Source organism: Python bivittatus, unplaced genomic scaffold (assembly GCF_059951505.1).
Source record: "Python bivittatus isolate LINGU-HERP-01145 unplaced genomic scaffold, Pbiv_v1 ctg000350_np1212, whole genome shotgun sequence".
In the NCBI taxonomy this organism is placed as follows: Eukaryota; Metazoa; Chordata; class Lepidosauria; order Squamata; family Pythonidae; genus Python; species Python bivittatus.
Window position 1 is genome coordinate 35,555,180 of NW_028277074.1, and position 24,099 is coordinate 35,579,278.

General features: G+C 37.0%; 1 protein-coding gene across 5 annotated transcripts; it reads right to left on the reverse strand.

The window, feature by feature from the left end:
- Positions 1-205: 205 nt before the first annotated feature.
- Positions 206-22,331, reverse strand: MSL3 (MSL complex subunit 3). Of its 5 annotated transcripts, XM_088144932.1 has the most exons (14): positions 21,691-21,757; positions 20,027-20,225; positions 19,274-19,356; positions 18,173-18,268; positions 17,391-17,488; positions 11,583-11,674; positions 10,073-10,195; positions 8,330-8,490; positions 6,924-7,082; positions 6,420-6,682; positions 5,025-5,134; positions 4,420-4,519; positions 3,856-3,940; positions 206-1,981 (listed from the first exon to the last, which is right to left on the reverse strand). In XM_088144932.1, coding segments are annotated over exons 4-14 (1,293 nt in total). In that variant the 5' UTR covers positions 18,175-18,268; positions 19,274-19,356; positions 20,027-20,225; positions 21,691-21,757; the 3' UTR covers positions 206-1,881. The 5 variants fall into 5 exon arrangements, 4 of the variants coding, with proteins under 4 accessions (XP_088001058.1, XP_088001056.1, XP_088001057.1 ...); XM_088144930.1 differs by lacking the exons at positions 20,027-20,225; positions 21,691-21,757 and adding an exon at positions 21,991-22,326; XM_088144931.1 differs by lacking the exon at positions 21,691-21,757 and having other exon boundaries at positions 20,027-20,314.
- Between the last annotated feature and the right edge of the window lie 1,768 nt (positions 22,332-24,099).

Here is a 24,099-nt window from a genome sequence, read left to right on the forward strand (position 1 = left end):
ACTGTAGACATATGAAAGTGAGAGCAGAACTAAGAACAATGAATATATTGAATATCCAGTAAAGAGGTTGGACTTAAATCTTTTCAAATATTGAACTCACATAAAGTATATTGTGTTCCTGTACATCTGAATGTCTTCCCTCCCCCCCAACCCCCATTTAAAAGCAGCCATGGGATTGCGTCAATTCATACATGCTGGAACAGAATGACAAAAAAAATGTTATTTATTATTCTATATTCATACACCATTAATATTTAATTATACATTTAAAACAATATTTTACACCAAAGTTAACAAATGCTTGCCTCACTCCAAAGCTGCAATCCGAAGACTAAATTTGTTTTAAGATTTAGGACTTACGTCAGAAAAGTAATGCATGCAATCAATCAACACATTTATCACTGAATTTAGCATCCAAAATAACAGCTCACGAATTACAGAGCTGGTCACACATTTTTAACAGGTGACTATTCAAATATTATTTAAGGGCACCAAGATAATTGCACCCATTTATATCAGCATGCTGATTTTAAAAAATGTTCTCTATGTAAATGCAAGAACTCAGAAACCCAATGGGAAGCTTTAGAAAGCATGGCCTGAGTGTTAAAGACCAGTGGTCAACAAAGTGTTTTTCCTACAATTTCTGTAAGCAAAATTTTTTCAACATTTGGCTATGCTAATTAGGGTTGTGGTTGCACTTCACATCATCATAGGGATCACAATTGTTATTCCTGTTTTTAACTATTAGCTACTTGAGCTTATGCCCTAAATTTCCAAAATTAAACTGTAGGGTGCCATTACTTATTAGGATTGCCTCACCAGGCCCAATTATCCCAATGCTAAAATAAGATATAAAGCATTCCAGTCAGCCTGTCTCATGCAAGCACATTACATTTGTAACGTATCAGATGAGCTGATCATAATAATCCTAGGCAAATTAATGGGACTTTTCAAGCTTTGCTGCAGTAAGACCTGACTAAATGATAGCATGACTCTTCATATTTATCTACTTCTTCCAGTTTAACAATCAGTTAACTTCTGTTAACACAAACAGAATGTTCTGACTCTTCTGACATTTCCAGAAATAAAATCTAGTTGATTTACAAGCAAGAACCTCCAAATTAAAACAAAAGCATTTCCAGATCCAAAATTTTGCCAAATGATTATCACTTCATCATTCTTTCTTCCAAAAAACATCAAGTATATCCTCTTCTTAAATACAAAAAGCCCTAACCCCCTAAAGCAATTCAAACAATGTCTGGGATTAATTAATTCCAATCAAAGCTATTTAGTCACTGTGAAATGGACCTACTATAGGGAACGAAAAATGCTTCCTTGAAAGTATCTCAAGTCCATCCCTCACACTTAATCACTTGAGACAGAAAGGATGCTCACACAGAAATTGTTTCATACAGATTCATATATATATATTTTATATATATATATATATATATATATATAAAAAAGAATCCCAAATATGAAAAACCTGTACAATGCCACTCTGCATTCACTTTAAACAGAAATGATGAGAGTTCAATGTGAAGCAAGGTTATAACGTGGAACACAGGACGATTAGTTCTTCTAAAGTCTGTTTCTAATGCATCTCTTCCTTTTTCTTACTTTATTTGTATGCAGTTCTATGCATTAATAGTCAATGCAGAGCTTCATTTATCTGGCAGTGAAGGTTATATAGTGCTAGAATGCAACATCAGCATAGCTCTGAAATGAAATGAAATTTTCTTTATGTCAAAAGAACAACATTGTAGAAAGTTTTTGTGATATTATAATTATATATTCCAATTTTTCTTGATCTGGAAGTAATGCAATAAAGTAGGAGACATGGAACATGCACAGTTTGTACAGCTGATTGTATCCACTGTTTCAGTAGATGGCACGTGGATTTTTGGTGGTATAATAGGCCTCACAGGCTGCTACATAAGCTGACTCTGGAAAGAAGTCATCGTGATACTCAGCTAGAAACCTATAGAAGTAAAATAAGTATGATTATTTGTTCTGTTAAATTATCCAATATAAGTTATTTTTAAAATGCTTCTGAAAAACTGCCATAAATTAACCATGTGCATACAACAGCATACATCAATCTTATAAATGGTTAATTGAGAGTGGTTCCCATTATACCCAATGGGACTTACTTTTGAGCTCTGGACAGCCACAAGTAATCCACTGAAATACCTCTGAAATGCTTTTGTTAAAAAGTAGGATCATTATTTCAACAGATTTTACAGATTTTTTCTATTTTCCCTTTAACTCATTTGAAACTAAAATAATTAGATAGTATTGTAACTTTATACTTGATGATTAAATTGTTTTTTTCCTGCACAAGAACTTTAAAACATACTCTAAAAATACTAATCCAACACAGTTATAGCCTCTTGTTTGCTATAGCTAATATAGATTGGAACTAGATTATCTGCATATTAGTACAGACTAGTGGTCACAGGCTATTACTGCAAGTTATATTACTTAACAATATTCTTCCTACAAATAATATACCTGAATATTTTAATTAGAAGATTGATAAAGTCAAACATTATGTAGTTATATAGCATTTGACAGAAGGACTAATTCAATGCTGTAGAATTAAGAAATATTAATTTTGAATGGCAAGTATATTGTTCTACATAGGAAAAAAAATTATCAGATCCTAAATATACATCAGCAATGGACCTACAGGAGATTTTGACATTATATGTCACTAGCAGATTATAACAAGCTCATATTCTTTTGGTGCAAACACCTTCTTTTAAGCAATACAGGAAGAACAATCATCTTTCTGATCTATATGCAAGCTCTACATACACTGAAATGCCACTTTAATCATAAGTCTGGCACATCATTTCTGTCAACTTCTTATACACAATACAGGTAGTCCTTGTTTAGTGACTGCCTCAGTTAGTGACCATTCGCAGTTACAAAGGTGATGAAAAAGTAACTTTGCAACCAATGCTCGCATTCACCTTTGCAGCGTCTTTCTCTCTCTGTCATGTGTTCACTATTACAGTCAGTGAGTTTGCGTTGTCCTGTGCCTGACCTGTTCTTTAAATTTTTCTCCCCTTGCAGAATGCAGAGATTGCCTAAACAAGCTATGTCTTCCTGAGCTGCTTTTCTCTGCAGCACAGTGTATCTCTAAAAAAAGTACTACAGCTCTCTGACAGTAATTGATTAGAACCCTCTGCCAACTCCCACCTGCCGCCTGAAATTGACCAGACCTTAATCAGTTTCAAGTGAAGGGCTTTGTTTGCCTCCTGCAGGCTCAGAGCTAGCACATTCCTTTGGAAGTGTATTCCCCATTGTGTGCTTGCTTACTCTCTTGTAATCCCTTCCTCTCCAATGAATGTAAATGCAAACATTCTCTCCTTGCTAATTATTTAGCTCCAAGTGAGCATTCCAAAGGGTGGGGGTGTGGGGAAAAGGGCTGTAAGATTTACCCTGTTACTGGCTTCCTCATGAGCTCAGTTCTAGAAAACTTCCCTGTCGCTTGGGCTCACCTGGCTGTTTGGGGTCATATCCTTCTGATGATATAAAGCAAAGGAAACCTGAAGTAAAATTGTAAGCATAGTTGTGGTCATGTGATTTTTCACTTAGCAACCACTTTGCTTAATGACCAGGTTGCTGGCCCTAATTGCAGTAGCTAAATGAGGACTACCTGTAATATTAAAAGGAAAATACTTTTACAGAAGCTAAAACTTCCTGGTTAGAATCTTCTACTTTTCTCCTATAGGTTGAGTTACCTATGTAATACACATTTCTTCTACAACTAAAATGTTTGCTCTGCAAATTACTACATATTCTTGAATGTTTAGGCTTCTAAATTTGCTGTCATCCATAAGTTACCTTAGGAACAATTCGAAATGCTTTACTAAAGCTTTTAGATTTTTGTCAGAAAAGCTCATCTTCCCAAGTATCTCTGGAAGCTTTACTGTAAAAACAAAAAGGGAAAAAATGTCCACCTTTTAAATTTGATAGTTTTCCTTCAGTTAAAAGCAATTAACTATTAAGACCTTATCTTATTTGTTAGTGTTATATTCCATCTTTGTTTCAAGCACTCAAGGTTACCTTCATCCAATTATTCCCCACAATAATGCTATAAGGTAATTTGGGCTGACAGTGAATAACTGGCCCAAGATCACTCATGCTTTATAGACAGCAATATGAAAAATAGAAAGCGAGTTAGATGGAAGCATAGTTCTGATTTTTTTAAAAAAAAAAAATCCTTTGAAGGTAGGCTTATCTCTCTCAATAGGTCAGATTACTTACAAGTACTGCTACATATATGTACCTGAGTGAACTAAACCCTATTAGGAAAGCAGAATTAACTTACGATTAAAAATATCCAATAAATATACTGCATGAATTAAAATTACAACCAACACCATTGTAGAAGTTCATATGTATTACCAAACATGCGCAGCAAATGCTGAGATCCATAAATGTAAGAAGGTGGTGGCGGCTGATCGCCTGGGGGATAGCTTTCTGGCATAAGTTTCCATGACAACACCTAAGTACAAAATTAGAATAATCTTTGTCTTGATCTACAAAAAAGTATCCCAGAAAATAATGTAATTTAAAATCATGTCAGGATTCTGCCAAATATTGGTCAAAATCTTTTTCTTGGTAGTTTTAAATATATAAAATAACATAAAAACTTCCTCCTAATTTGCACAACTTTTTCTTTCTGAGTCAGAACCATTTCCAGAACTGTTTTTTAAAAGGCTAGGAAATTTACAAGATTATATACACAATTAATTAATTGTGACTACAAATTCTAATACACAATAGAGTTCCTTTAAAACCTTAACCACATCTTTAAATGTATCAAATGTAAGATATAAGGATTTGTAATTCAACATACTTAGGAAGAGGTTAGTCTGTATTAAGCAGTAAGCTAAAACGATGCAAGTTGCACCAATAATATCTGGAGGAATATAGGTTCCTCATTCCTAGTTCAAAGACATCTTGATTCACAGTACTAGCTTTCAAGGTCTTGGACAAAAAGAGCTTACCTCATTCAATTCATTATTTCTTCTGCCTTCAAATCCAGCAAATACTGCACTACCCTCTTTGCTAGGTGTCAGCGTAATAGGTGATGACGACCCACTGTGGACAGGAGTTTCTTCAAGAAAAGAGCAAGATGTTATTTTATGCACAGATGTACAGGGACAAGGGCTCTTATTCAGCCACGAGAGATTTCCTGCATCTGTTAATAAGTTCCTTTGACCTTTTTCTTTTTTTGGGGGGGGGGGTTTGCTTTAAAACAGTTTTTGACTCCTGGCGACTGCCTGGATTAGTCCTTGCAGTTTTCTTGGCAAGATTTTCAGAACTGTTTGCCATTGCCTTCTTCCTAGCTGAGAGTATGTCTGGCCCAAGGTCACCCAGCTGACTTTGTGCCTAAGGTGGGACTAGAACTCATGGTCTCCTGGTTTCTAGCCTGGTGCTTTAACCACTGCACCAAACTGGCTCTCTCCTTTAACTTAGGCAATCTTATTTTTATAAAATTACATTAAGTATAAATGCATGTGATGACCACATTAGTATCTTTGATCAATATTCAAAATAGATATAAATGTATTTTCTAATATGGACCTTTTTAATCCCCCAGTGTCATTACTCCTCACACACTAATATCCAGGATATAATAATTCTTTGCTCTGTGTGTTTGTGTGTGTGTGTGTGTGTGTGTGTGTGTGTGCACGTGCGCCTTCAAGCAGGCTTCATGTCTAAGGAGGGACATTGCTAGCAGCTAGTAAATCAGACAAAGTATTTTGCTACAAACAAACTGATAATGGATTCTGGCAAGTTATTAGCATAAAGCAAGTCCTTTCAACTGCTTCTACAAAACAATCAGATTGGAACTGATGTTTCCAAGACATCTGCCTGTTGCTAAAATAAAAAAAGTCTCTAATAACTCTAATATCTGGTCATTTGGAATGCATGTTACAATATTGCTCTGCTTATAGTTTCTGAGCCATCCTCCTCAAATGCCATCATTGGTTGCTAGAACTGTCACATTTAAGTGAAAACACTTGAAATGCATGTTATCATACTACAAACATGCTTTTTATCAACTGCAACTTATTCTGGTATTACAACAAAAATCAGATCAGGAGACATCCCCATGATATCTCCAACATGGATTGAATGTAGCATACTTAATATGATCCACTTTGAAGAACAGACTAATCTTCAAAAGTCTATTTAAAGAGTGATGATGGCAATTTTATCATAAAAGCTTAAAGTACATGTGCCATGCCTTTGAAAAATGTCCATTATTAGCACTCAAATTTATCATGATCAAAGTCTGATTGAGCTTGTTAAAAGACAACCAATAAACTGAAAACACTTTTCACATCTTTATCCCTTCTTATGTAATCAGTTATCCATCTTAACACAGAACTTACTTTTTTCAAGATGCAAAAACAATTTTGGCATTGAAGCAGGAGCCTCAATATTTCGTCTTTTTGGCTGTGGAGAAGCACTACTTTCTGACAGCCTGTCACAGTTGGATGTGTGCCGTGTAGAGCGCCTTAGAGACTGCAAGATTTCAGGTTCAGTTTTTCTACGTTTAGGTGTTGCAGGTTCTCCTGTTGCAGGCTGGCTATCTGTGGATTGTGGAGTTGATGGATTCAGAAGAGGTGGGCTTGGAGAAAGCTCTTCTTGATTTCTGATCAAACAGAAAAATATGGTGTACTAGGATGTTAAGTGGTTATTGCAGAACAATATGGCAAATAAAGAATACTTTAAATAGTAACTATGTGAATTTCATCTTTACTGAAATGTCTTCTTTCAGCTTGCTCTTGGCTAGCAGTAAAAATTATAGTTTTATGACTAAAGGTTAAAAATAATGCCATCAAACCATTCTATTTCTTGAAAGGAATGCCAAAAGAAGAAAAACACAAACCCACCTGTTAGAATTTGCTACACTTTCTTTTATTGGTAGAAAAAATTTGGAGGAGGTCACCTTCTTAAACTGTGCTTGCTCATAGGGATATAGCAGAATCAGAGGAAGAGTGAAGTCAAAGGTTATCCTTAGCCCATCCACCATTTCTTTACATAATTCAACGCTAGAAAAATAGGATTACAGAAAAAAATAAGCATTTTATATAACAAATAAAGTTCATGTTGATATTGGATTTATTTTGAAGAACAAAGTCATAATAATCAATATATATCACCTCCAGCTTCAGAAAAATAAACTTTAAATATCAACTATTAGGGCTTACAAGATGCTACTGCACTCCCGTCTTCTGTTTGGACTTTCACAAGTATCTGCTTGGCAAGTGGGAGAGCAAAATATGGATGAAACCCTTGAACTGTTCCAATTTAACTCTTCTTGTACCATTTTAGTATAAACTGCAAATGAAATATTACAGAAGAGCTCTGCCAGACAAGTTCATTATGCCCATGTAATTACGTCTCATGGTGGTTTTGATATTACCCTATTAGCTCAAGCATCTATTTGGGGTCAGAAGCACACAATTGGAAACAAGCCAAAAATAATGCCTAGAAGGCTACAGTGGAATGACAACTTATTTTTTGTGTGTTTCTTATACTGATTAAAGAATTGGAAGTTGCTCCCAACAATCTACGTGTTCGTTAACCAGAGTACTATTTCAGCTCCCTGTGTAATACCTGATTTTTTTCTTACTAGTATCTACTCTTCCCTTCCACAGCCTAGCTTTTGCACAGGTTACTGAAATGGCTTTCAAAAAATGTAATAAAAGAGAACAAGTAACAAAATAGCAGAGTAAATGCAGAGTGATTTTGATAGAATTAAAAAACAGCTTTGGAAATGGATGAAAGGAGCTTCCACCAGAATGGAACTCAAAATAAAAGTGATGAAATGATTTGGGATGGAACTGAAGAGAAGGAATACTGCAGAGTATTTTAGAGATTTGTATAAGAATGATAGTGATACATTAAAGAAATATAAGGAGCATAATGTTCTTAAGGAACATAAGAAATGCATGTTATGTCAATAAAAAGTTGAAAAGAAAGTCATACTGTAATGTTGTGAGAATGCTGAGAAACAGATAAATGATGTAGCTGGAGAAAAATTAAAATATGGATATAGTTAGCTTATTAAGTGGCTGCATGACTTATTTAGCATATCTATGAAAACTGCATCTGCACCACATAATGGAAAAACACCATCACTGTTCCTTAATCCAAAGTGAAGTGAATGCAAAAACTATGGGAAATAAAGTTATTAAGCTTGCTAATACCTGACTAGCTGAACATACTTCACTTGAAGTTAAGCCTTTCATTTTAAACCCTAACTTAGACACAAAATTAAATAGTGTTTGCTTACTTTTTTTCTGGTGGGACATAATGAAGATTCAAGTTGGTGTGTGAAGTCATTTGATGGTGTCGTGATCTCTCATTGGCTGAAAAAGCTGCATTAATGGCAAAATGCTTTACATACGATTCCAAGATGGTTATTATATTTGTCTGACATGGAAGTTTCACAAGCTAAATAAAAGAGCAAATTAATTATCAAATCAATTAATTTATGCAGCAAGTTACACATTCTCTGTTCTCATTATTTTCAAATATACATGGTGCTTATGCAGGCGAAACTGAATTAAAAAAAAGTAAGTTAGACACCACCACCACCACCCTGCCCTGCACTCAAATCCACTTCTACTCTCTCTCTCCTTGTGAATGCTTTGCTCACTAGCCTATAGTCTGGACAAACAAGAACAAGTAAGTATAACAGGAATACAGCACATTTTCCTCCTCACTCGCACTCTTTTATTTTTCTTATTCTTTATTAAGATTGCCTCATGTAGATGGCAAGACCAAGGTATCCAGATCAACAGAGATTTCAACAGAGAGTTATACTTAATGCTAGGATGGGGTAAATACAGACACTTGAAAACAACAATAGGAATTTTGAAGGTTCATATACAACGAATTAACTATGGCTGAGTCTTATTGGAGTAGTTTTTCCTCTCTCTCTCAACAGCTACACTTGAATAGCCTTTTCTGAGATAAATATGCAACTGAATTGACCTAAGCAGTCCCACAACCTCTCACACTGTTGCATCCACTTCTTGCTCCCTAATCACTGGTTAAGGCTTTAAAGGGGAATTGAATAAACTCATGGATAGCAGATATATCAATGGTTCTTAGTTTTGAAAAATCAATGATATTTCTAGGTTAAAGGGAGCAAGCCTTTTAATATCAGTTGCAGCGGAACTGGGATCACAGCGGAAGAGGGATATGTCTTCACTTCCTGCTTGTGAGCCACCACAGGCACCTGGTAAGTCCTTTACCAGGTGCCTGTAGAAACCAGAAACAAAATGCTAAACTAAGATGGACCTTGGCCAGGTCCAGTAGGGCTAGTTTTAGGTTTTCTAGCATTAACATTCAGAGATCAGGAAGTCAGAAAAGCTGAAATAAGAATAAAAATAAAAGGGGGCATTCATACATTTAGAATTAAGAAACAAGGTGCCTTTCTGTTTTTTCAAGGAAACTGAGTTTACAATTTTCTCATGCAAACGTTATCAAATATAAGTATTCAGTTCTCATTTTTCTTTAACATCCTAATTTAAGGTATGAGTACAAAGTTTCATTCTTGTTGATATCACCATAAGATTGATGGTGAAATGAATTAATTGCAAATAAATAAGAAATTGTTTTAATGTATTTAATAACATAAATCTATTTTTTTCTTGACAATACTCAAGAATCTTTATGTCCAATGCTACCCCTATGCTATCTCAAGGCTAATATACTCTCAGTTATATTACCTGTGGAATAGAAAAGGCAATAAAAAAGGAAGATCCTGAAGATTTCAGCTTACAATTAATCTATTTCCTTCAAACTCTAATAAAACAAATTACTATTAAATCATACTGTAGAACACCTTTTCACTAGTTTTCATATTTGTTTGCATAGGTTGTAAAGTTGTATATACTTACCCTGTATCAAATCCTCTGGAACTTAAATCAATCTTATATCTGACAAATCATGCAAATGATTGCACTGTCAAAACATTATTTAGCATTACTATATCCAATTATTTTAATTTGCATAAAATGTTTCATACTCGCTTTCGCCTGTTAATATAGTAACAATCCTCTTCAAGTTTCTTTTTCAAGATTTCAGGAATTTCTATGTTTATTGCTCTTTCTTCCATATCCCTTTTAGCATGAGTCTCTTGCTCTTCTTTCTGTATGAATATAATCAACATTAAAAAAAATTATACAAATTTACTTATGCTACATTAAATACAATAGACTATTAGGAATATTGAAACGGTATAATGAGGCATACATCAAACCTGAAACCACAATTAAAAACCTGTTGCAGACCAAGGCAAAGAGAAACATATCCAAAATAGCTTCATGCAAGATAGAAGTCCAATTCTGATCTGTATCTTGGAGCTTTGGGATGATGTAAATCTCAGTGCTTTTACAAAATCTACTTTTTTCCAGTCCCTTTCCTAATGATCCTTAGCATGGAATTTGCCGTTTTCACAGCTTGAACTATGAATCAACATCCTCCCTGATCAATCTACTACAACTCCCAGTCTCTTTTTCCTGGTTAGTTACAGATAGTAGCAAACCATTAAAGGTCAAGTCCTCTTATCCCATGACTGCTAAATTTCTTCAAAGGCCTTTGACAAGAAACTTTATCAAAGACTTGCTGAAAATCCAAGTTTGCAATGATCAGTTCCTACTAACAATTAAAAAAAAAAAAACCCTCCAGAAGGTTGGTGAGGCAGGATTCACATTTACAAAATCCAAGCCAGCTTTCCTTTCAGCAGTTCTTGTTCTTCTATGTGTTTAGGACTTTTTAATTACTGTTTTTACAATTTATTCAGAAAAGACAATAAACTGATCAGCATGTAACTTCTCCCTGCATCTCCCTGCCCTTTTTAAAGAGCTGGTATCACTCTCCTATTCAAGATATAAATAATACAATATATAAAATGCACGCCATCTAGAGGGCCCTCTAAGTTTGTTTTCTCTTTTTTATTTGAGAATGGATACCAATAGTCTGATCATCTCTTTTAAGGATTCTTATCTAGATCTAGAGTCATAGATCAGAAAATCTATGGTTCATTCCAAAGCAAATTAGGCATTTTCCAAAGCTGTGGATCCAGCCCCCAAATCAAAACTTGTAGTAAGTGCACATACTTTGCAGTGCAGATTTGAACTGACATTAGATAATAAACATTGCCTTATGGACAAAAATTTTCATATATTTATAATTTCAAACTAAAATTACTAAGACGTGTTCTGGCTAATTTAACAGTTTAATATCACATATTTACTTGGTAGCAAGTCTCACTACCGTAACCTGTATTTTTAACAATATGCCTGTGAATCTGAAAATGATTTATAAAATCAAATGGTGTATTGAGACTCATTTTAAAAAAATAAAGATACTTAACAGCTTTTTTTCACCCAGCATCTGCACAGCTTAATTCTTAATTATACAATCCACTCTAAAATATTCTCATGCTTTATACTTAAATGGTTTTGATTGTTGTTTCTAAAGTGTTTTGTGGCATTTCTTATTTGTAAATATATCCAGAATTTATATGAACATACCATTTCTATCTTTTCATCAATGTCACTTTCTTCACTCTTTAGTTCTTCATCTGTGCCTTCATCACTGTCATCAGAAGAAGAACTACTTATAGCTGTATAAGAAAAAATGAATTACCTTTCACATTTAACAGAGTTACCTATTTGACAAAGAGAAGTTAAACTTCAAAACCAAAGCAGCATATTAACTAGAGGTTATAGCAGAATTACAGCATTTAAACAAACCACAAAAATATTTAAGTTTTAAAATTTCAAACATAAATAGGAAGTTCTACTTGTTCCAAGATTTAGAACCTTACAGAATCTGAATTGGTTTCATGGGAGTATTATGTTGGGTACCATTTTACTGTGATTTTGAAGAATTTTAATTACTGAAGCATTAGACAGGTAGAACAAATTAGTTATATCTTGTAAGGTTATCTGAGATTCTTTTGAGCTTGTGGAGGAGACAGAGGAAGCAGATGGGCTCTTCTAGGGCATGAACTCTGCTTCCTGCAAGCTGGATCCATAAATTGCGTAGATGGACTACATGTGGTTAATTTGGGAGATGGTAAACATTTCTCGGAAGACTGCCATCAGTCTTGAAAAAGGAGATTATGTACCCAGTTCTAAATAGACCATCTCTTGATACAACCAACCTATGCAACATACTGGTTAATCTCCAATCTGTTCAATAGGATTTCAACCTTGACATGGAATGAAAACAGCACGGTAATTCGATTTCTCCCTCACACTACTCACCATCCACACGAAGCCACTACAGAAGTAATCCATTATTTTGTGGTGAGGTGCCATTGCCTGGAAAGGCCAAAGCAAGTTCTGCAAGCCAGAGTTGCTGTCTATTGTTAAGAAATTTGGCTTTATCCTGGCTTTGGTTTTAACTCCTGATGGACATATTGCACTCGACCTCAAAAAGCAGGTAATTTGGGGTTCTTCCTGGATTACAGCTCCAACCCAGCAGGTGGAAGACATGGCAGGGATGGTTTGGCTACCTCTGCTTAGTGTAGGGGGCTTAGGCAATGCCTTTGAAGGACAGGAGGAAGAGTCACTACATAGGCAATGATCAGGCAAGGGGAGCTTGAGTCTATTCCAAGAAACTGATTTGAGAAAATGCTTCAGACAAGCCCCTCCCTACTTCACATAAAGATAAAGTGAGGGAGGGGGGAACACGTTCAGACTGACAAATTCTGTTACTATAAGTGTCCCAATAAAAGTAGCTTTATGCCTATATGGCATTGGTTTCTTGGCATGGTCTGCCTTATAGGGTTGACACTTATCCACCAATTGAAGGTTTACCTGAGTAAAGTAAGTCAAGTGTTGTCACCTCAGTCTACTACAATATTCTCTACATGATGCTGCCTCTGAAGACAACCTAGAAGCATTAGTTGGTCCAAAGTGAAGCATCCTTTCAGCTAACTAAAGGTAGCAGATTTCGTCACTATGCTATGCTTGCTACACCAGTTACTGATTTGTTTCCAGGACCAATTCAAAATTATGATTGTCATCTTTAAAGCCCTACATGGTTTGGATCTTGGATACCTACAGGTCCAGCCCTCTTGACAAGATCTGACATGATCTTTGCATTGTTGTAGGGAGTGATTACTGCTACTTTGTGATTACTACTACCAAGTAAAGTCAAGAAAGTGAGGACCCAACAGTATGCCTCAACTGTAGCTGTCCCCATGCTGTGGAATATCTTGCCTCCTAAAATATGGAAATCTCTACACATCCTTGCCTCTCAGCTGTACATCTCTACCCCAGGCCAGACAAGCAACATTATTCAGGTGTTTACCCAGTACCTGAAGGATGTGAGGGTCTAGATGGATAAGAACTGGCTGTGATTTAGCCCTAACAAGATGGATTGGTTCTGGATTTTTGGGACCCTTGGATCTGTAGAGTTATTATGTTTAATTCTTGATGGGGTAGCAGTCCCCTGGAGAGAGTTGGTGTGCAATTTGGGAGTCCTAAAGAAGCAGATAGTAGTTAATCCTGGGGGGGGGGTGCACAAATCCATCTGGTGTGCCAATTGCACCCATTTGTGGACTGGGAGGGCCTGCTCATGGTCTCACATGCCTTAGTTACCTCCCAACTGGACTACTGTAATCCCTTGAAGATCACCCAGAAGCTTCAAATGGCCCAAAATGCAGTAGTGCAGGGGTGTCAAACTCAATTGCGCAGGGGGCCAAAATCTAAAACACACTTTAGGTCGCAGGCCGAACAGGATAAACATTTATTGAACACACTAAAACTAAACTTTTAAAACTTTAAAACTTTTAAAACTTAACTTTTTTGAACATAAATATGAATAAAAACAGACAGGAATATTATTCCGGAATAAATCAACTCAAACCTTAAATAACTTATGATATTTTGCTCTCCAAAATATATCCTGTCTAAATTATACAAGTTAGAAATAAAGTAAACGTTAAAAGAACAAACATTCAAATTTCTTTACTCTTATGTCATTTTATATAAAAAATAAACTTAAATTTTAAATATCCCAAAAGATTTTGCTCTCCATAAAAATATATCCTGTTAAAATTATACAAATTCAAAATATGAACATGCTGCATAACAAAACCTGGAAATATAAATAAAATTTGTGCTTTTCAGCAATAACAAATCAAATCATTCAGTTGTCTTTGCTCTTATGTCATTTTATCAGAGCTGGACGCCTGGCATCTTTTTGGCAACAAGTTCGTTTATATTTGGTGTGAGGTTCTGTGTTGTGGAGATTCTCAGGATGGACTGCAGGTGCTCATCAGTGAGACGACTCCTGTGTGCTGTTTTGTTAGTCTTCATCACTGAGAAGAGCTTCTTACACAGATATGTGCTACCAAACATGCACAAGGTTCGAGCCGCATGTAGATGGAGCTGGGGCATTTCTGCGGGAATGGAGTGAATAAACTGTGCGGGCCATGCAGTGTCGTACTTTGCCTTCAGTGTACCATTACACTGCAGCTCAATCAGCTCCATCTGAATCTGCACAGGTGCAGTTTCCACATCGACGGCAAATGGGTTGCGAAGCAACTCAAAATTCTTTTTTTGTTCGTCAAAGTCACCAAAGCGCCGTGCGAACTCAGTGCGCAGTGCGCTCAGTTTATCAGCAAAGTGCATATTTGGGAACACTGTTGTGCCGACTTGGTTCAACATTACTTGGCAACAGGGAAAGTGGGTCGAGTTGCACTGGTGCATTTGTGTCTCCCATAAAAGCAGCTTCACTTGAAATGTCTTCTCTGCGTCATACATGTCAGTGATCATGCGATCATGTCCCTGGAGCTGGAGGTTTAAGGCGTTGAGATGAGCTGTTATGTCAACCAGAAATGCCAACTTGCATTTCCACTTTTCATCCCTAAAATTAGTGGAGTCTTTTCCTTTACTGTCCATGAACTGACAGATTTCATTGCTGAGCTCAAAAACTCTGTTGAGAACTTTTCCCCGACTTAGCCAACGCATCTCTGTATGATAAGGAATGTCAGCAAACTCTGAATCTATCTCCCGCATAAAGGACTGAAATTGCCGGTGATTTAAACCTTTAGCTCGGATAAAGTTTATGGGTTGTGTTACAGTGCTCATTACATTGTCCATCTTCAGGACTTTGGCACATAGTGCTTCCTGGTGTATGATGCAGTGATATGCCGTTAACTCACCAGTACAGTTCTCCTCCTGCATCTTTACTCGCATCCTTCCCACTAGTCCACTTTTTTCACCACACATAGATGGTGCTCCATCAGTTGTAAGTGCAATAAGTTTGTCCCAGGGCAGTTTCATGTCGGTTATACTTTGACATACATTTTCAAAAATGTCTTTTCCAGTCGTTGTCCCATGCATCGATTTAATGTCCATTATTTCCTCTGTAACACGCAAATTGGAGTCCACTCCACGGATGAAGATGGCCAGCTGTGCAGTATCAGTCATGTCAGTACTTTCATCCACAGCAAGAGAGTATGCAATAAAGTCTTTGCTTCTTTCACTCAACTGTGTTCTTAAATCAGTGGCCATCTCACAAACTCGATCAGCAATCGTATTTCTACTCAGGCTTACATGTGCCAGCATCTGCTTTTTGTCTGGACATAAGACGTCAAACACCTTGATCATGCAGCTCTTCAGAAATTCTCCCTCAGTAAATGGCCTGGCTGATTTGGCGATCTCTGCCACGATAAAACTTGCTTTCACAGCAGCTTCACTTTGTGATTTTGCACGGGTAAAAAACGTCTGCTGAAGTGTCAGATTCTTCTTTAACTCTTCTGCTTTCTGTATCTTCTGCTCTGCATTCAGGTCTTTCAGGTTATCCTGATGTTTTGTCTCATAGTGCCGTCTTAGATTAAATTCTTTAATTACAGCCACATTAGCTCCACAAATGAGACACACGGGTTTACCGGCAATGTCAGTAAACATATACTCAGCCTCCCATCGGTTTTTAAAGGCTCTGTTTTCAGAATCAACTTTTCTCTTCGGCATCGTGAGGGCTAGCTTCGCAATAACTTGCAGCATCATAAGTTAGACTTAATTAACGCGGGAAGCGTTCAGCAAGGCAGCTGAAGCGCTGCATTATGGGATCTGTAGTTTATTGTGTTACCAGCACTTCATATCGCCGGGCCATTAATAACAATAATATATAAAATGATCTCATGGGCCAGATATAATTACACGCCGGGCCGGATGTGGCCTGCGGGCCTTGAGTTTGACACATATGCAGTAGTGCATGCAGTTCTGGGCACTCTGAGGTTTGCCCATGTTACTCCCCTGCTGCACAACCTGCACTGGTTCCAAGTCTCCTTCTGGATGGAATTCATGGTGCTAGTTATCACCTTTAAAGCCCTGAATGGTACAAGGCCAGGTTATCCATGGGTCCACCTCCTCCCTGAGGGTATCTGCCCATCCACCAGATTGGATAAGACGGGCACAGTCCAGGTCTCCTCTATCAAATGATGTCAATTTGTAATGGTATGTGGGAATGATCTTGGGAGACAGGAGGAAGAGCCATAGACTGAACAACTGGCATGTAAAAGATAGATCAGTCCACAGAATGAGAAGGGGCATGAAAAGTATTTCAGAAAGGACCCTCCCTAGTTTTCCACAGAATAAAAGGAAAGGGTGGGAGTTCCTGGTTTTTAGTTTTTACATATAGTGGTTTGATGGCTGTTAGCTGCTTAGAGTTATACTGTACAAGATGGGTGGCCATATACCTTTTATAAATAAATAGCTTAAGACCTGGCTGTTCTACTGAGTATTTGTGGCCCATCTTTTAGATAAATTGATATTGTTTGCTCCTGTTTTGTTACATGTATTCCCTTGTTTTTCTAAGCCGACTTAATTGGTAGTGGGATGTATATAAAACCATATAATAAAAAAATAATAAACCTAAGTTATCCATCTGCTATTATTTGTTGACAAAAGGCTACTTTTTGCTGAACATTATAGTGCTTTGATTCTTTTCCCAAGATACGTTCACTTTCGAAACCTGAACTCTGAAACACTGTGGAACTTCTTGTAAAAGACACTTAATTCAACAATACATAAAATAATTGACCTAATATATATTTAATATGTTCTTTAATATTTTTAACATACTGATTAAATTCAACTATCCAAGTAGACACTAAAAAAAGAGAAAATAGCCAACAGGTCTACATTCAATATACTTGGTCACACTGACTGTCTTCTCTATACTACAGCTTCCTTTATCACCACAATTTCTTTTAAGTTGCAAACACATGTGGAAGAGGAACATATCTATTTTTATGCTTATTAATTGACTATAGTAATATTTAATTAGGTAGCACAAGTATCCCCAATATGTCAACTTACAATTTTCACTACTCTTTTCATTCTCTTCAGTAGGAAGGAGCTTCAGTACAGAATCAACACCAGGCAATCTGCAACGCCCTTTTTTTCCTTTTCTTCTCCTAAAGGAGATTGAAGAAAGGCTACCATTTAGCTAACATCATGATTTTTAAAATTTGCTTTAAAGCAGTTAAAGCAAAAATTAGCATTGAGAAAAGGGGGCATACTGTTTGCATTTCTTTCTCTGAACATTAAAAACATAACAGATTTCAAATATGTAGGGGCCAACTCATACACAATGCAAACTATAGTAACATACCTTCGTTTTCCCTCCCTATAGTTTAGCATTTATCAGAGCCTAGTTTATATGTGTTTATAATATGTAGCTTATTATCGAAGCAAAAACAAAACCATCATTTTTAGAAGAATTAATAAAATAAAAATAAATCAGGAGGATATAGAGAACAAGTGATTCTTCCTTTTAGAAGAACACAGGAAAAGGCAAACCTGCCTTCTATTTTTTCTACCTGCTAGTAACAAGCATTCTCCCATTTTATAGAACTCCTAATTAGAAATGACTTTCCTGCCATTATAAGGGCAACATGTGACCTTATAACGGCAACAAATATTTTGGGGTGCAAAACACTGTATGTTTAAAAAACAGGGAAAACCATCTGCACATACATAATAGCTATAGCATCTCTCCAGGATTAAAGACAGTAGAGCTGCTACTGAAATACACTTATGGCAATCTAAAAAATGATTTAATCTATTACAAAAAAATGTTAACCATATTTGATCCTTACATGCGAGCCACAGCTTTTCTTGCCAATTTGCGCTGTAATCTGCGGTTTTCATCAGTGTCACGAAGTACATGATCTTCAGCTGCCCATCTGTCCCAACTAAGTAGTTAAAAAAACCCCAAATAATAAAATAATTATTTGATTATGGAAATGGATGTCTACCTAGCTGATTGGATGCATTAGATCAAGGAGTAAGTCAGCTTGAACATTACTATGCATATAGCTCTCAAGCTGCCAACTGATCTTAAGCGTTGGCACTCTAAGTGTTGGTGAGCAGATAAGATAGACTGTGGATTCCATTAATAATCATTTTCAGTAAACTGATAGAGGTGGTTGTGGATGTGGATTTGAGGATCCAGAATTTATTGTTTACAATAGACCAGCATTCAGACTGAAGATATTTTGCCTGCAGAAGCTCAGCTGTTTATGATATACTGAGATAGTAAGGATACCACCGTGATCTGACAATGCTGGTATACTGGCATGGATAAAACAAGACAGTGAACCCTCATTTTAACAAGCCATTTTGGTGAAAGAGGAGTCCATTGCCCCCAAATGTATGTTAATTGCAAAAGTGTATCATCATGGTAATCTCCATAATTTGCATTACATCAGTATACAAATAATCAGTTACATTATTTGCATTAATTTACACTTGTGTATGATCTAAAATTACGCACACACAAACATATTATCATTTGTATATTGATATTACTACACAAATGGTATAAATCATCTGGGGATTTTGTAAAATTAAGGTAAAATTAACATAATTACGTCATCCCACTATGTAAGGCCACTGTTTTAGGGGGGATGTTGAGATGGAAATTTGATTTGCATCTAAAGTCTGGTGAATCAAGATTTCAAATTGCTTAAAATTAAAGTCAGAAACGTGCTGGCAATTAGGACATTATGTAAACTACCTACCAAGGACTTACTAGCATTTAGCAGCACAATGTACCAGCAGAAGCTTCTGAATAATTTTTAAAGTCGATCTAGAACACATTAGAGTCCAAGCTTCATCTAGAATAGTATGGATTACATATGGATTACTAACTCTGCTAGTTAGGAATATTTGGCATTTTTATTTAAATATATGCTCACCTTCTATTCCAACCATTAAAATGGATCAGATATTCTGGGATCTTTCTTCCTTTCTCATCCTTTCCGATAACAATATCAACGATCTAAAATCAAACACACAAGCATATGTAAACATTTCCATAGGCATGTACTCAAATTATTAAAATCTTTTTTTTTTTTTACAATTCATTGCTTATAACACAAGAGCATAAGCAAAGTAATTAAGAATATATTCCATAACTTCTCATTTCAAAATATTTTTTAAAAAATCAAATATATTTCAGAGATTATAATACAGCATTTGGATGTAATGACATCCCTCTATTACAAAAAAATTAAAGCACTTGGAATACTAGATTAAACTAGAACATTTGGCAACAGATAGAAGATAACTAATATTTGCTTTCTTTAGAAGCAATAAGGGATGGGTGACTGAAGGGGGCAAATGTGTGATGACATCACACATCATGACACAAGCACACAACAGCAACATTTACATGACATCACTGCATGTGTTGCTCTTTGAGCATTATTGTAGTTTGCATCATATACTACTTATATAACTGGTCCAAGAATTTATCAACAGGCAATTATATGGGAATATAAATTGCCAAGTAGCTGTGTTTTTAAGTTATGCATTTGTTCTAAATATGAATTACTAATTGTTACTTGTCACTGGCTTTTCAAAATATGATTTCTTGCCCATTTTAAGAAATCCATTAATTTCCCCCCTTTCCCAAGTAGAAAAAATACCAATTTCTTTAAAAAACTTACTGTTTATTTTGAAAAGTGTTATGCAGGATTGACATAGCCTATCAATCCTACGTAAGGATGGCTAAGGAAGGAGATATGAAACTGAATCCTGTTGTGAAATCCAAATTATCTCTGCTTCATTTCATTTCCAAGCAAGTCAGAAGACAAGAGTCCAGTAAGGTAAGCATCACCCTTCTTCAAGCCCAGCCCTCTTGGAGCCCTTTTTTATTCAGAAGGAAAAATAAAGGGACTTTGAAGATGAAATGGGAATCAACTGCTTCCTCTTGGAATATTCTTTATGGAATATACTGGATGTTGAAATTTGGCCCATTTGCAAGAGGTTCCTGGAATTAAGCCATCACACTCTCAAGCAAATTCCATACCAATTTGCTAATTACATTCAAATATGCACACCTTAACTTAGAACACAGTAACATAATTACATATTTAGCACAGTAGTACATCAAGATGCTCCTTTCTTTCCTAGGGGCATTTTTGCACAAGGAAGCAAGTTACATTACAATGCTCAAATCCTTATCAAATAGCTGTTGCTAGCCAACTGAACATCTCAATTCTACAGAAATAGGAATACGTTAAACCATTATATTGTTTTAAAGTATGCATATTTCTATGTACGAAAAAGTATAAAAAGAATAAAAATATTTTCTTCTTGTGAAAAGGGGATGGTGAGGACCCAGTGTAGAGGACTGTAATTAGTGTAGTTATCATGAAGGTGAATCTTGCTTTGTTATAGATGTTCAAAGACTCTGTTACTGGTGTGCATGATACACGAAATCACAATTGTAGTGTTGCATGCTATATAAACCCAGGGCACATATTGTGGGGTGTTTTTTTTTTTGCTTTCCAAGGGATTAAGAGTGGAATGGGAACAGGGGAGGCAAATAATTTTACACCCCCCTTAAAATCTACTCCAGAAGATCCAACACTGCACCCCCAAAAGGCAACTATTTTGCCCTCGAATTTCATCTGCAGCATCTTATGGTGCTGGGGTGCTGCACACAGCCCATGGATTGTCTGCCTGTTAGGTGAACCATGATTAAGCAAACTGTTAGGAATATTATACAAATATAGTCACTGGAAACCACAATACTTTGCAATGCAATTTCACTTCATTTTAAAAAAGCTTGCATATGTAACCAAACAGTAAAAAAGGCAGTGCGCTGAATAAATGTTAAGCCAGTGCACAAAAATAAATGAATAAAATATAAAAATCCATTGCCAATTAACCAGAAAAGATAAAAACGACCAAAAAAAAAAAGATAAGGTATTCTATGCTTGAAAGCAGTTTTAATGTGCACTATTGAATGAATACACGAGATGCTAGTGACAGTTTAACTGTGTGCAGTAGACTGGTACTGTATCTGGATTGTTCTATAAACAGAAACACCTTATTACCAAACGTCTGCCTATGATTAGGAACCCAAGGACCTGCTATTCCCACACTCTCCAGAAAATAAAGGAATAATCAAATTGTTACCTGCACCCAGCATTTTGCTTATGCTAACCAAACATTACCACAGTGTTATCCCTGCAGATCACCCTAACTTTAAATGCACATCCTAAGGAGACTGGTGGCCCTTCTGCAACAAATAGGATGAGGCGCGGAGGGAGAGAAAGAAAGGAGAAATTTGCTTCCTTCCATTTAGGGCCGTCTCTTCCCTTACCCGACACCGAATATTTGCGCGCAGCGCCCGTTTCAACGTAGAGGCAGCCGCAACGTTAACAGTTTTAAACGAATGTCCTTTTTTTTTTTTTTTTGCAAGAGGGAGAAACGGAAATGGAAGAGAGCGGCTTCCTCTTCCCGATCTCCCGGCAGAAGGCTCGCAACGAGGGCCGCCAGCCTCCTGCGTTCAACGACACAAACAACACCCGGAAGCGCCTGGGAGAAGGAGGCGCTTTCCGTTCGGCGGCGGCGGTTGGCGCGCGGGGAAAGGAGGGCCGCGCGCTGGGCGGAGGAGTCCCACCTTGGCATCATAAAGCACCTTCGCCTTGGTCGGGTCCGGCTCGAAGCAAAGAACTCTCTCGCCTTTGTGGAATTTAAATTTCATTCCCCGCGAGGTCATTTGTTCATCATGGCGAAAGGCAGAGCTAGCCACGCCCCGCGGGCGAGCGGCGAGAGGGAGGCGCAGCGCGGGCCGCCCCGCTCCTGCTAGTCGCTCGGCGGGGGAGGCGTCCTGGGGGCGCGCGCGAGCCAGCGGGCGAGGGGGAGCGGCTTCTTCGCCCCGAGAGTGCCGCGGGGCCGGTCATCCCAGATTGTTTTGCCTGGCCCACATGAAGTGCGGCTCTTGCCTCGGAAGCGCGCGCGAAATTGCAGCCTTGGTCTGAATCCAAATTTAAAGCTGGGGACGAAGCAGCGACCCCCCGCCCCCCAAAGGAAATAAAGGAGGGGAGCCAGTGCCGCCTCCATCTGAGTTCTTCGAGCGAAACATAGTATAATGAAGAACGCATGCAAAACTGTCTCAGTTGTCAGCCTCAGTAGTGGTTAATACTGCTGTTAATCCAGTTAGTTGAGTTCTTTGGATGGGTTAGTGGGTAATTTAAAACATTCGTAGCAAAATCAAATGGTAGGTTAATAACGCAGGTAAAATAAAAGAATGGAAATCAAAGCCACTAACCCAGTGTTAGTTACAATTACTTCAGCTGTTAAAGCTTCCAAACGTGTTTAAATTTGTAAGCATGGTATGTTAAATACGTCACAATTAGAAGTCCTTGGTTTTATTACGTTGGTAATGGATAATACGCGGATCCTGTAATGAGGTAACAGATAGTTTAATGGTCTAGCTCTGTTAGCTTTCAGGCTTCATCCGTCTTAGAAAAATGAGTTCTGATCGGAGTTCATTGCAGCTTTATTGAATTACCTTCCCTCAACCAGTGGAATTGCAATAATACTGGACTTCAACTCCCATAATTCCACAGGGCATTAAACTAAAATCCAGTACATCTTGAGGATACAGATTGGGTAGTGAATGTTTATTAAAGCATTTGTCACCCTGTGACTTGCAGAAACATGAAGTGAGTTTCCAGAATACATCAGACTCTGTAGTACTGTACCGCATGTCTTTTAAATAGTGGCTGTGTTTGCACAGCACGTTAAAATTCAGCATCGCTTGGGAGATCTGGAAACTGGATTTTGTAAACTGCAATAAATCTAGAATGCAAAATCTACTTTAGGTGAGACAGTAAATTAAGATTCTCTATTAAAGTGGTGCAGTATATCCTCTTTAACTGGTGAACATGGTGCTTTACTTATTAGTGAACATTTTAACTAATACACTGTGAGAATGCAGCCCTTAACAGGCCATGGAAGATTTTGTACACATGTAGGAGCCCTTCAGAGTGCAATGAAGGGATTAAGTTGCAATTTTTAAAGATCTGAACCACAGCAGCATCAGTTCTTGTTTTTGTTGACTGCATAGAATTACTTTATCTTTCCTGGCAAAATATATAGTCAGTTTGATTTTGGTGCTGTCTATCCAGTGATGTCCATGTGTAGAGTTGTCTTTTAGATTGTTGGAAGAAGATAATTCTATAAACACTGATTTACTTGGCAGAACACTGTTAAGCTATCTCCTACTCAGTGCTGTCCGGGAAGCCAGATTTTTTTCATTATTCCAGATGCTATTTTATAACTAGTATTTCAATCTCATATGATTAGCATGATGTCTTTTTTTGGTGTTACAGTGGGGCAAAAAAGTATTCAGTCAGCCACCAATTGTGCAGGTTCTCCCACTTAAAAAGATGAGAGAGGCCTGTAATTTTCATCATAGGTATACCTCAACTATGAGAGACAAAATGGGGGAAAAAATCCAGAAAATCACATTGTCTGATTTTTAAAGAATTTATTTGCAAATCATGGTGGAAAATAAGTATTTGGTCAATATCAAAAGTTCATCTCAATACTTTATTATATATCCTTTGTTGGCAATGACAGAGGTCAAACGTTTTCTGTAAGTCTTCACAAGGTTTTCACACACTGTTGCTGGTATTTTGGCCCATTCCTCCATGCAGATCTCCTCTAGAGCAGTGATGTTTTGGGGCTGTCACTGGGCAACACGGACTTTCAACTCCCTCCA

Bases quoted from the DNA above. Each gene is read 5' to 3' on its own strand.
- MSL3 (XM_088144930.1), bottom strand. From the start codon at position 22,089: ATGACCTCGCGGGGAATGAAATTTAAATTCCACAAAGGCGAGAGAGTT. The intron at 11,675-17,390 runs GTAAGTTGACAT...TTTCTTATACAG, and splicing joins TGAAAAGAGTAGTGAAAATT to CTATAAGTAGTTCTTCTTCT. The intron at 5,135-6,419 runs GTAAGTTCTGTG...CTTTTCTTGAAG, and splicing joins GTTTTTGCATCTTGAAAAAA to AAACTCCTGTCCACAGTGGG.